Source organism: Carcharodon carcharias, chromosome 6, assembly GCF_017639515.1.
Source record: "Carcharodon carcharias isolate sCarCar2 chromosome 6, sCarCar2.pri, whole genome shotgun sequence".
Classification (NCBI taxonomy): Eukaryota; Metazoa; Chordata; class Chondrichthyes; order Lamniformes; family Lamnidae; genus Carcharodon; species Carcharodon carcharias.
In genome coordinates, this window is record NC_054472.1 from 150,994,525 (window position 1) to 151,009,174 (window position 14,650).

The following is a 14,650-nucleotide window of genomic DNA, read 5'->3' on the forward strand; positions in this document are numbered from 1 at the left end:
GAACCAATGCTGCTTTATAGGTCAGAAAACCCTCCAGCTTTCAAAAGGAAAATAAATGCTACCTGCCAGTCTTTTGGAAGGCTAACAGCAATGCCTGGGTTACATCATCCATTTTTGAAGACTGGTTTACCAATTGCTTTCTGCCAGAGGTCCGTATTTATCCCAGGGAAAAGAGCCTGTCATTCAAAGGCCTACTAATCCTCAATAATGCACCTGGGTATCCACACTCTCTCGCCAAGAACCATACAGATGTTGAAATTTTGTTTTTACCTACAAATCTGACCTCATTGATCCACCAGTGGAGCGAGGGGTGATTGTCTGATTCAAGGTTTAAGTTTCAACCACATCCTTCATCTTCTGGAAGCAGACCCTTCAACCACAGTGTGTGATTGCTGGAAGGAAGGAATTCAACATCCTCATAGCAGTAAGTATAATTAAGGGCATTTGGGATGAAGTTTGAGCTTCAACTATAAATGTTTGCTGGAAAAAAGTTTGGCCTGAGTCTGTGAATGATATCACAGGGTTGCCCAATGTGGAAGCTGAAGCGGCCAGGATTGTTGACTCGGCAAATCAAGTTGGAGGAGAGGGAATTGAAGACATCACCACAGATGAAGTAGATCAGTTGCTTCAATCTCATCAAGAGGAACTCTCTACGGATGAATCGTTGAACTGATGAGATTAAATGAGCATTAACAGCAGCAGGAGCTGGAAGAAGAGCCTAAAAAGGCTCAGTACACAACCAGGATGATGGCAGATCTCATAAAGTCAGCCAAAGATTAAAAAAACAGGCAACAGATCATGATGCAAGCATGGAAAGAAGCATCACCTTTTGTAGAGCAATGGACACAGCTATTGCTCTACTGACAGCTTTATAAAATTGAAAAACAGAAGGCGAAGCAGTCAACAATAACATCGTTCTTTGCATCCAAATCATCCACATCAATGCCTGCATCAGCCACGCCACCCACTCCATCTACATCCACTCTCAAATAAAGTATGGTGCCTGTAATGTACAGTACCTGTACTGTGATTTGTAAATTATACTACAGGCATGTACTGTATTCTGTAATAAGTTTTAAATTGTTCCTCTTTTCTTGTGTTGACAATTTCTTCATGTAAAATTGCCTTCATGTACCTGTACTGTCAAGTAATATACTGTACTGTGATTTGTAAATTGCATTACAGGGTACTATATTCTGTAATTGAAATGTTTTACATTGTTTTTGTTTTCTTGTATTGACAAGCAATTTCTTCAGTAAAATTGTCTTTAATTTAACCAAAAAAGTAGATTTATTGACTCCATTAAGGTAAAAATGTGAAATTTGGGGATGGCTGGAACATATCTAAATAAGTTTCATTATAAACCGTATTCACTGTTTGCAATTTCCCCCTTTCGCAATATCTCATGGGAACAAAACCCCTGCGAACAGTGGGAGTTTACTACATATGTATTGTCATTGCTCATGTATATTTAAGCCATCCAGATCAAGAAAATCCCAAGTCCAAAAGCTGATCTCTGCTGAAGTAGCCAATTTTAGTTACGCCCGTATTAATTGTACCACAATTGGCTTCAAAATCACTTGGGCGAGTTAAAATCAACCATGTTTCCGATCAGTGTACAAAAATTCATACTGGAAAGTGCACATGTTGCTAGTTCAAAATCCTGGAACTCCCTCCCCAACAGCACTGTGGGTGTACCTGCAGTGGTTCAAGAAGGCGGCTCACCGCCATCTTCTCGAGGGCAATTAGGGATGGGCAATAAATGCTGGCCTGGCCAGTGACACCCACATCCCATGAAAAAATAAGAATTAGAATTATGTTTAGCTGTGATGCTTCTAATAGTTAAATAACCATCAAAACTGACAATCTATTCTGACAGGTGAAGAACAGTGACTTAGACAAGGTGCTTGATATGAACCATGTATGAGACGTATCTTTTAGTTGAAGCTGATCACTGCTGAAGAGGACACGTTGTTGAATGGCTTCTTACTATTGTCAAATGTATCTGTACCAACTTAAAACTCTATTAAATTCCTGGTTATCAACTAAGCTTCATCTGCCAAATGTACTGGTGTGAATTTTGGGTGAGAACTTTCCCGTGTTGGACTATGATGGTCCAAACAAGTAAATAGTCTGCTGATACTTAGAAATTATTTGTTTTCCACATAGATGGCAACTGAATGATGGCATCATACCCTACTTTGGGTCAGCAAGAAATTCATTTTAAGAAAGGAAAATATAGCACAGGTTAGAATGTAATAGACATTTCAACGACATTGTTAAACAATTCAATCTTCACTCAAAGTTCTTTTGATTTTTTTTGTTATTGTTTCTTTGATATCAAACCATTTGTATGAATCCTTTCTTCTTCTTAGGATTTGTTCTGAGTCTACTTACGTTCTATTTAAAAAAAAGCCACAATCATCTCAATTCCATGTAATAAATATTATTTTTCTAATCTTGACAGAGAAGCATATAATTTATAAACATTATAACGTCCTATGTGACCGCGACAAAAGTAAACTATTCTGTCTCACCCTTCTCGACCTGGCTGCAGCATCTAACAAGGTTAATCACACCATCCTCCTTCAATGCCTTTCCACTTTTGTCCAGCTGGATGGGACTGCTCTGACCTGATTCCATTCTTATCTGTCTAATTGTAGCCAGAGAATCACCTGCAATGGCTTCTCTCCCTGCCCCTATACCATTACCTGTTGTGTTCCCATGGATCTATCCTTGGACCCCTCCTATTTCTCATCCATATGCTGCCCCTTGGCGACATGATCCAAAAACAGTGTAAACTGATAGCATCCACCTCTCCCTCATCACTACCTCTCAATCCCTCTACTGTCTCTAGCTTGCCAGATTGCTTGTGGCAATCCTGTACTGGATAAGAAGAAATTTTCTCCAACTGAATACTGGGAATACCAAAGTCATTGGCTTTGGTTTCCACCGCAAACGAAGTTCCCTAGCTATTGACTCCAACACTCTCTCTGGCCACTGTCAGAGGCTGAAACAACCTATTTGCAACCTTGGCATCATACTTGACTTCGGCTGTTGAAACCTTCACCTATGACTTTGATATCACTATCTATAAACTTAAACTAATTCAAAAGTTTAACTCATGCTAAGTCCCGTTCGCCCATCGCCCTGTGCTCCCGATTAATAACAGCTCAATTTTAAATTGCTTATCCATAACTTTGCCCCCCACCCCACTCCAACCATCTCTCTAATTTGCTTCAGCTCCACAGGCCTCTGAGATAAATGTACTGCTCTAATTCTAGCCTCTTGAGTCCCCAGTTTTAATCGCTTCATCATTCGTGGCCATGCCTTCAGATGCCTGAGTCTTAAGCACTGGAATTCCCCCCTAAATCTCTCTGCCTCTCAAACCTTTTGTCCCCTTTAGAACACTCCTCCCTGACCAAGCTTTTGGTCATCTGCCCTAATATCTCTTTACATATCTCAGTGTCAAATTTTATTTTAGGATGTTCCTGTGAAGCACCTTGGGACGTTTTATTGTAAGTTCTATATAAATACAAGTTGTTGTTGTACCAGAAGTAGGATATTCAACCCAAAGCCTATTATTTCCTTCTAACAGATCATGTTTGATCTGTACCTCAACTCAACATATTTGCCTTTGCTCCATATCTCTTAACATCCTTACCTAATAAGATTTTATGATGATTTAGGATTCATCCATCTCTATGTCCAATGATAAGAACAGCCCTCTAGTTTGACAAAAGTCAAACAGGACACATCACCAATTATGAAATATAAATACAAACAGGACTGAATTTCCTGAGTTTTAAGGGCCAAATAATTACGTCCAGGTGTCACATGTGGCATACAATCCACAGTTTGGAAATTTCTTATTTATAATTCATCTAGGTGACACACAGTCCAAAATGTTTAATTCCACCCTCTTAAAAGCTCATAAAGGCATCATGGAACAGTATGGACAGTTCAATAAAATCTCTCTAAGCAGCTACCAATAGCATTCCATGGCTTATATTTCATCCACAAGTTTATCACTCCAATGTCATGGGAAAGGACCAAAATTAGGGGCCATAATTATAAAATAGTTACAAACAAATCCAATAAGAAATTCAGGAGAAACCACTTCGTCCAGAGAATAGAGAGAATGTGGAACTCCCTACCACAGGGAGTGATTGCTGCGATTTAAAAAAAATTATTTTGCAGGATGTGGGCGTCGCCAGCTATCAATCCTTAAATTGCCCTTGAGAAGGTGGTAGTGAGCCACCTTCTTGAACCACTGCAGTCCATATGGTATTGGTACACCAACAGTGCTTTAGGGAGTTCCAGGATTTTGACCCAATGACAGTGAAGGAACAGCGATATATTTCAAAGTCAGGATGGTGAGTGGCTTGGAGGGGAACTTGCAGGTGGCGGGATTCCCATGCCTCTGCTGCCCTCGTCCTTCTTGGTAGTAGAGGTCGCGGGTTTGGAAGGTGCTTTCGAAGGAGCCTTGGTGAGTTGCTGCAGTGCATCTTGTAGATTGTGCACACTGCTGCCACTGTGTGTCTGTGCTGGAAGGAGTAAATGTTGAAGGTGGTGGATAGAGTGCCAAAAGAACATAGCTGCATTTAAGGAGAGACTAGAGAAGCATACGAAGGAGAAGGGAATAGAGGGTTTTGAATAGAATTAGATGATGAAGGATGGAAGTAGACTCGAATGGAGCACAAACAGCATATGGACTGTTTGGGTTGAATAGCCTGTTTTGTGCAGTAAATTCTATACACTATGTTTATGACTTTAGCTGGTGAAGATAGGATTGCCTTCTAAATTTTCATTCTGTTTCTATAGCACTCAGTTAACTACAGTGATTTTCCAGTATATTTTGGGAAAATCTGATGAATGCTCAAGGTCCATCATGCAGAACATCATCAAAAATAACCTTTTACTTTCTTTTGGAATGGAGAGGCAAGTCAAAAATTCAGTGAAACTGTTCTCTTCCTTTGACAATTCTGCACCCCTTTTCACACCCCTGGAATGGCATTCTGTCATTGTAAAGCGTTTGATTTAACTTCCCAGACAAACAGAATTGGTATTTATTTACTTGAGAAACCTAGGTGAAGGCTTATCATGTCAGACAGCAGAAAGATAGAAAAGGAGGACCTTACATTTATATAGTTCCCTGTCACTTCCTCAGGTTATCCCAATAAATTACTATTGAACTGTGGACAATGTTATGCAGACAAACCTCTTTGTACACCACAAGATCCCACAGACAGCAAATGACTGATTTGTTTTTGATGGATTGATTGTGGGAGAAGTGTTGGCTAAGATGGAAAATGATAGGAAGAGAAAACAATTCAAGAAAAGCAGAGAACAGAAAATCCCAAACTTAGGTTTTTGATTTGCCTGTGGACTGGTGGAGAAAGGGATGGCTGAGTTGAAGCAGTTTGAAATCCTGCGAAACAAAGTTAGAATACGAGATAGGGTGATGAATCATAATTTAAACACGGTCAGGGTGCAGAGTAAGATTGTTTGCAGTTTAAAAAAGTTGCACCCAGCCCTTTAAATTAGTTTCCATTTCCAGGGGGATCATTGGATTTGTAACGTGTAGATGGATGGTGGCGCATGTAACACGCCGTGATCAAAAGTGCACTCAGTGTTAACCTTGCAACATTCATCTATGCTTCATGAAAAATAACTATAAATATAAGAGAATGCGTCCTAAATATCCTGACTTTTTTTAGTGTAAATATTGATACAATTGTTAACATTATATATGAAGCAAGCCACTTTTAACATGTTGCACTAGCTAACTGTTTGGGATTAGATCATCCAAAGAGGAAATGACACTAAACTGCAAAGGAAGAACTAAAGCTCACATAACAAGATGTTTTGATGAGGTGTGAATTGGCTCAGTAATGATCACTTCATTTGGGGAATGGCTATACAGCAGGTAATCTTTATTCCCAAGTGATTCTTCTATTCTTCTTATCTAGTTAGCTGCCACTAGGAGGTAACTCCCTTGATGTGGTCTCTTCATGCGTCTTCCAAGTTGCTGGTAATCAGGGTTTGATAGTTCTGGATAGGCCTCAACATTGAGTGTGCAGATTATGGATCAGTTCAATTCAGATGATCATCTCAATTGTGATCAGGCCAACAGCTGTAAAAATTGGTTCTAGGTGGGTGTTCCAGGCCTGATCTTGTGTCTTGGGACATTCAGAAATATCAATAAATCGATTCCAAATACTCACTCAATTGGGTCAATTGATTATTAACTGACCATGGTCCACAATATTTCACTATTCAGCAAAACAAAATTCATTAAATAGATTAGAAATTGTTTTCTTTCATTTCTACTGTTTGAGCAAGACATGTCCTAGTTAGCACTGCATCTGTGATGCACAGTGTGCTCTTTCTTGATTCATGGAACCTAATGATCCATCCATTTTCAATTTCTTCTGGTTCTGGACCAGTGATCTGAGACAAAATTATTTTATTCCTGTAGATAACACAGATAGAGTTTTGTTGCATTTCACTGCTGGGTGCATGTCATTTGACAGATTAGTTATCCAATTTACATATGGGGTTTGCCACATCCGGCAGAGAGCTTGGATAGGATTAATTGTACGGCGCGGGGGTTGGAACAGATCTTCATTCCTTCAAAGCTTCTTTCAAGGTGGATTAATGTTTTGAACCTTGAGAATTCTTGGTGACCTCAGAAGCCAACATTTGTTTTCTTCTGTCTCCTTATACTATGGATTCCCAGCGGGCAATTCAAGGTGGTTTTTGAGAAGGAAATTAGGAATTTGTGCACAAGCTCAATGATATAAGATGAAAGCCAAAAGGATGTAGCTTTGAGATAGCCTTCATTCTTGACCTGAAATTGTGATATTCCCCCATGCCAGAGTTTGACTGTAGACAGAGCTACGTGAGCTGCAAATGACATTTCAGTTACCACAGGATCAGTTGTGCAGCCTCACACTCCCTGCTTTTCCACTTTGGTGCTGCATGCTGGAAGGAAGATTACAGTCTGCTTAACTCCTAGCAACAATTTAATTTTGTTGTGGTGGGCTTTGCATCTTCGGCTTCTCTTGTTCACTGTCGCATATTTTAAATGGGTACAGCAATCCACAAACAAACAAATCACCTCAGTGTTGAAGGAAAACAGTGAAAAACACAAAGAAAGGATTGCTCAGTCTCATTCAGACGCCAGTTGTCTGTTTTATGCTATGAAAACTGATTCGTGTGGGTGAGGTTGGTATAGACATAGCCCGTGCAACTCGTACTCTGAGAGCATGGTTGTCTTGCCATCGATGCCATCTCTTCCTTGCAGCAGAACGTACCTGAAAGTAAATGGACAATTTCATTTACATATTTGATACCTCTGGACATTTCAGAAACTAAATGGTTTTAGGAGCTTTTACAATTTGGTGCTCGTAGCACTGGGATAAACATATATAGGTTGACATACATGATGCACAACCTGCATGATTTTCAGTTGGGAAAATTAAGTTGTGAAATGTACCCCTTAAGTTGTACAGTGCACCCCTTTCCGCTTTTAATTTTTTTCCATGGATCTTCCCTCTCCATCATTGTCACATTGTTGCAATGTGACCTTGTGACTGGTGACTGGGTTTGGTGAGTTTGTTAACTTCACTACAGTCACTACGGGTGGGATTTTCCGGTCCCACCAGCGGCGCTCATCACCACTGGTGGGACTGGAAAGTCCCAGCCTATGAACTTGGAGATTAATTGTTGCCTGATCACCTTCACCGGGTGGAATAAGTCCACTACTTACCTCATGAATTGCTTTGGAGGCCTGACCAACTTTGATAGTCAAGCTTTTATTAAAAAATTCTCAGAGCTGTCTGCGCATTTTGACTTTTGACAGACAGCTTGTTGTATGGACGGGAATCTAGGAAACCAGCGGCTCTTTTGCGGTATTAAGCAGTCAGTATTTCATTAAAGGGGATCAAATGAGGTAAGGTTTTGGAGAGTATAGCACTAGGTGGGATCAGGTGGAGCATTAAAGCCCTTTTGGCTTCACAAAGATTGTTAAAAGAACAGTGGGGGGAACCAGTGAGTTTGGACATAAAGGGCTGGATTTTCATCGCTGAAGCGGGTAACGGGAATTGTGAAAATTCCTGGCTCCTCCCACCCACCTCAGTAGAAAGTACCCACAAAGGTGGGATCTTCATTGCTGGGGGCAAATGTGGGCTGCAGTAGGGCCAGCTGAACCGGGAAAAATTTTGAAAGCAGCCGAGTGCCGAGATGGGCTGGTTAAAAGGCCCTTATGACCCCTATGCCAAGCTATGGCAGTTCCATGCCCGTTGGCCCACTATATACTGTATAGAACAAATGAACCCTGTAACATGTGTGTAAAAAAAGTTTTTTTAAAAATTCATTCATTCATTCAAATTGACTGAGCTCTCAGCCCACAATGAGCATACAATACGAGGCTTGGCTGAGAGCTCAGATATCCATTAAGCTTGTCAAAACACCTGAGCCCAGGGAAACCATTGCTTGATTGACAGCTCTGGCTCTCTGATCTCTGCTGTCAATTCCACAATGTTTATTTACACAAGGTTAAGTGGTTTCAAGGGCTTGCAGTTTCTGTTATTGATACTTTAAAGGGTCTAGATGATTAACATTATTATTGCCCTGTAGTGAAATTACTTGTTTTTAAATATTGTGGAAAGTAATGAATGAATTACTTTTTTAAAAGCCTTTTTTTACACATCTTACTGTCACTGCAGAGTTCATTGACCAACTGTGTAGAACCAATCCCTGTGGCACATCACTCATCACATCCTGACAACCAGAAAAAGACCAATTTATGCTAACTTTCTGATTCCTGGTAGCTATCCAATCTTCTATCCACGCCAATATGTTACCCTCTACACAATGAGCTTTTATTTTCTGCAATAACCTTTGATATGGCATTTAATCAAGTGCCTTCTGGAAATCTAAGTGCAGTACATCCACCGGTTTCACTTTTTCTATAGCAAGTGACTCCTTCAAAGAACTCCAACAAATTGGTTAAACATGATTTCTCTTTTACAAAATCATGTTGACTCACCTGATTGCCTTAAATTTTTCGAAGTGCCCTGCATAACATCTTTTAGAATAGTTTCTAACATTTTCCCTATGACAGATGTTAGACTAACTGGCCTGTAGTTTCCTGCTTTCTGTCTCCCTCCCTTTTTGAATAAAGGAGTTATATTTGTTATTTTCCAGTCTAATGGAACCTTTTCTGAATCTATGGAATTTTGGAAAATTAAAACCAGTGCATGAACTATCTCATTAGCCACTTCTTTCAAGACCTTAGGGTGAAGTCCATCCGGACCTGGGGATTTGTCAGCCCACAGCCCCAATAATTTACCATTTCCTTGTGATTGTAATTTTCCCAAGTTCCTTCCTCCCTTCATTTCCTGATTTACAGGATGTTACTTGTGTCCCCTGTAGTGAAGACCGAAGCAAAATACCTGACTAATTTGTCTGCCATCTCCCTACTTTCCATTATCAATTCCCCAGATGCACTCTCTATAAGTCCAACAACTAACTCTTTTTTTATTTAAGAATCTATAGAAACTCTTACTATCCAACTATATATTAATTAGCTAGCTTTCTCTCATACACTAATTTTTCCCCTCCTTATTAATCTTTTCGTCCTCCTCCAGTTAGTTGTTTAATTGTCCATCCCCATTCATGACTGGATGTGGCAGGTCTGCAGAGGTTTGATCTGATTATCTGATTGTGGGAAGGCTTAGCTGTGTATATTGCATGCTGCTTTGACTGTTTAGCATTATGTAGTCTCGGGTTGTAGCTTAACCAGGTTGGCAGTTGATTTTTACATATGTCTGATAATCCATTTGCCAGATGACCTCCTACACTCCTCATTAAACCAAGTTTAGTCCCTTGGCTTGAAAGTAATGGGAGAGGGAAGGATGTGCTGGGCCATGAGGTTACAGATTGTGGTTGAATACAATTCTGCTGAAATGATGTGTGAAAAGATATCACAGATCTTTCCACCACATAGAGAATAGAATCATGGAATGATGCAGCATAGAAAGACACCATTTGGCACGTGCTTCTGCCAACTCTTTGCTAGATCTATTCAACTAGCCCTACTCCTCCACTCTTTTCCCATAGCACTGCAATTTTTTTTCTAAGTGTTTATCCAATTCCTTTTTGAAAGTTAATATTGAATTTGCTTGCACCATCCTTTCAGGCAGTGCAATCCAGATCATCACAACTTGCTTTGTAAGAGAATGGTTCATGTCACATCAGGTACCAAAGAGGATATCATTGTATTAGAAGCAGTTCAGGGAAGGTTCACTCAAATCATTCCTGGAATGAAGGGCTTTTCTTATGAAGAAAGGTTGAACAGGTTGGGCCTATACCCATTGGAGTTTAGAAGAATGAGAGGTGATCTTATTGAAACATATAAAATCCTAAGGGGACTTGATAGGGTGGATACTGGGTGGATGTTTCCTCTTGTGGGAGAGACTAGAACTAGGGGACACAGATTAACAATAAGAGGTCTCCCTTTTAAGATGGAGATAAGGATTTTTTTTTCTTTCAGAGGGTCGTTAGTCTATGGATTATCTTCCACAGAAAGTAGTGGAGGCTAGGTCATTCTATTTATTCAAAGCAGAGTTAGACAGATTTTTGATAGGCAAGGAAACCAAGGTTAAGGGGGCAGGCAAGGAAAATAGAATTGTGACCACAATCAGATCAGCCATGATCTTATTGAATGGTGGAGCTGGCTTGAAGGGCCGAAAGACCTACTCCTGGTCCTAAGTCCTATGTGCTCTCTGGTTACTGACCTATTTGCTAACAGAACCAGTTTTGTTTAATTACGCTATCAAATCTCTTCATGATTTTGAAAACCTCTATAAAATCCCCTCTTAACCTTCGATGCTGTAAGGAAAACAACCCCAGCTTCTCCAGTCTCTCCACTTAACTGAAGTCTTTCATCTCTGGTACAGTTTTAATAAATCTCTTCCACACCTTCTCCAAGGTCTTGACATCCTTCATAAAGCGTGCTGCCCAGAGCTGAACACAATACTTCATCTGAGAGCTAACCAGTGTTTTATAAAGTTTTAGCTTTTATATGGTATTCCTACTTTAATGAAAAAAACAAGGATTCCATATGCTTTTTTCTTAATTTGTCCTGCACCTTCAATGATATATGTACAAAACCGGTAGTGAATGGGAAGGAAAAAAGTAGTAAACTAAAGTGGAAGGCAGCAGAAACAAATGCCAGCATCAAATGGGGTTAAAATACAGAATAATGGGCGGGCTGTTTCAGCCCTGCCCATCACCGGGATCGTCCGGTCCCTCCAAAAGTCAATAGACATTTGGCCGGGCCTCCATGATGGGTCCTGCCATGATGGGGCTGGAAAATCCCTGCCAATATTAAAAAGACAGAACTAAAGGTACTCTATCTGAATGCACACAGAATTCACAACAAATTAGGTGAATCGATGGCACAAATAGAAGTAAATCTTTATGTTCTAATTGCCATTACGGAGACATGGCTACATGCTGACCATGGTGAGGAACTGATTATTCAAGGATATTCAGCATTCAGGAAGGACAGGCAAAACAGAAAAGAAGGTGTAGCAATGTTGATAAGAAGGGATGAATTCAAGACATTAGGGAGGGATGAGCTTAGATCAGAAGAACAAGATGTAGAATTTGTTTGGGTGGGGCTCAGAAACAGCAAGGGGCAGCAAATATTGGTAGAAGTTGTTTAAAAGTGGTGGTGATGTAGGGTATGGTATAAATCAGGAAGTTAGAGGTACATGTAAAAAGTGTAATACAATAATCATGGGTAACTTCAATCTACATATAGACTGGATAAATCTAATGAGCATTAATACTGGAGGATGAATTCCTGGAATGTGTACAAAATGGTTTCGAGGGCAGTATGTTGAGGAACCAACAAGACAACAGGCTATTTTAGATCTAGTATTATATAATAAGAAATGACTAATTAATAATCTTGTTGTAAAAGAACCTCTAGGGAAGAGTGACCACAATATGATGGAATTTTCCATTAAGTTTGAAAATGATGTTGTTCAATCTGAAACTAGGGTCTTAAATCTAAACATGAGAAACCATGAAAGTAAAGGTAGACAAACAATGGCTAGCATTTAGAGGATTTAATACATGATTTACAAGAAATATACATTCCTTTAAAGTAGAAAAACCCCACAGGAAAAGTCAGTCAACCATGGCTAACAAAGGAAATTAAAGATTGTATAAGATCAAAGGAAAGGGCTTATAAAGTTTCCAAAAAAAAGTAGTAAGCCTGACGCTTGGGAGCATTTAGAATTCAGCAAACTGATAATAGAATATGAAATTACAATAGCAAGAAATATAAAAACGGACTATAAAAGCTTCTATAGGTATGCAAAAAGGAAAAGACTAGCAAAGGCAAATGTGGATCAATTACAGGCATGGATAGGAAAATTTATAATGGGGAATAGGGAAATGCTAAATAAGCTAAATAATTACTTTGGCCGGAATTTTCCGGTGCCCCTGCCGATGGTATCTTCCAGTTCCACCAAACTTTTGAATGGCTTGCCGCATTTTCCAGCCCTGTCTGTGTTGTAATATGGCCAGAAAATTCCACCCTTTCTGTTTGTCATCACCAAGAAGTTATGAAAAACCTCCCAGAAATAATCGAGAACCAAGGGACCAGCAAGAATGAGGAACCGAACGAAATGAATATTAGCTAAAAAGTAGTACTGGAGAAATTAATGGGACTGAAAGTTGATAAATCCCCCAGAGCTAACAATCTACATCCCAGAGTGTTAAAAGAGGTGGCTATAGAGATAGTGGATGCATTGGTGATCACCTTTCAAATCCTATAGATTCTGGAACAGTTTCTGCAGATTGGAAGGTTGCAAATGTAACCCCATTGTTTAAGAAAGGAGGGAGAGAGAAAACGGGGAAGTACAGACCTGATAGCCTGACGTCAGGAGGAAAAATACTAGAATCTATAATGAAGGATGTGATAACTGGATGCTTAGAAAATAATGATCTGATTGGGCAGAGTCAATATGTATTTATGAAAAGGAAATTGTGTTTGACAAACATGTTGGAGTTTTTTGAGGATGTAACTAGCAGAATAGATAAGGGAGGACCAGTGATGTGGTGTATTTGGATTTTTGGAAGGCTTTCAATAAGGCCCCACATAGGAAATTAGTAAACAAAATTGAGCACAAGGGACAATACGCTGGTATGGATTGAGCATTGGTTAACCATTAGAAAACAGTCAGCAGGAATAAACAGGTCATTCACAGGTTTGGCAGACTATGATTAGTCTGGTACCGCAAGGATCAATACTTCGGACCCTAGTTGTTCACAATCTCTATCAATGATTTGAATGTGGGACCAAATGTAATATTTCCAAGTTTGCTGATGACACAAAACTAGGTTGGAATGTGTATTGTGAAGATGATACAAAGAGGCTTCAAGGGGATTTGGATAGGCTTAGTGAGTGGGCAAGAACATGGCAGATGGAATATAATGTGCATAAGTGTGAGGATATCCATTTTGGTATGAGGAATGGAGATGCAGAGTATTTCTTAAATGGTGAGAGATTGGGAAATATTGGTGTCCAAAAGAACCTGGGTGTCCTTGTTCGCAAATCAATGAAAGCTAATATGCAGGTGCAGCAAGCAATTAGGAAGGCAAATGGTATATTGGCCTTTATTGCATGATGACTTGAATACGGGAGTAAAGATGTCTTGCTTCAATTGTATAGAATCTTGGTGAGATCACATCAAGGAGACGAGTTTTGGTCTCTTTACTTAAGGAAGGATATAATTGCCATAGAGGGGGTGCTGTGGAGGTTCACTAGACTAATTCCTGGGATGGCAGGACTGTCCTATGAGGAGAGATTGAGGAGACTGGGTCTGTATTCTCTGGAGTTTAGAAGGATGAGCAGTGACCTAATTGAAACTTACAACATTTTTCAGGGGCTAGAAAGGATAGATAATAAAGGATGTGGAGTCTAGAACCAGGGACAGTATCAGTATAAGGGGACCATTTAGGATTGGGATGAGGAAGAATTTCTTCATTCAAAGAGTAGTGAATCTTTAGAATTCTCTACCCCAGAGGGCTGTGGAAGCTCAGTTATTGGGTACGTTCAAGACAGAGATTGATACATTTCTAGATATGAATGACATCAAGGGATATGTGGATAGTGCAGGAAAGTGGTGTGGTGATAGATGATCACCGTGATTTAGTTGAATGGTGGAGCAGGCTCAAGGGACTGAATGGCTTATTTCTGCTCCTATGTTCCTATTCACCTGCACCCTTATTTCTCACTTTTTCTGTACCCCCTTAAAATTATATCATTGAATTTCTATTATCTTATTGTTCCTGCCAAAATATATCACTTCACAATTTTCTGTATAAAACGTCATCTGCCAGGTGTCTTCTCATTTCACAAGTCTATGTCCTCCTGATGCCTGCTACTATTTTCCCAATGTTCACTTCATTTTGAGTTTTCTGTCATCTGCAAACGTTTGACATTGTGCCCTGTTTACCCAAGCCCAGGTTATTAATACATATCATAAACATAGTGGTCCTAATACCGACTCCTGGGTAATACCAGTGGGCAGAAATTTGCCCTCGGCTTGGCGGCGGGCGGACA

General features: G+C 39.8%; 1 protein-coding gene across 1 annotated transcript in view; it reads right to left on the reverse strand.

Moving 5' to 3' along the window:
• Positions 1-4,650: 4,650 nt before the first annotated feature.
• LOC121279409 (corticotropin-releasing factor receptor 2-like) overlaps positions 4,651-14,650 on the reverse strand; it is a 200,196-nt gene continuing 190,196 nt past the window's right edge. The window contains exon 12 of the mRNA XM_041190630.1: positions 4,651-7,319. Coding sequence (XP_041046564.1) covers positions 7,179-7,319 — 141 coding nt within the window. The 3' untranslated portion in view covers positions 4,651-7,178. The remainder of the gene's footprint in view (positions 7,320-14,650) is intronic.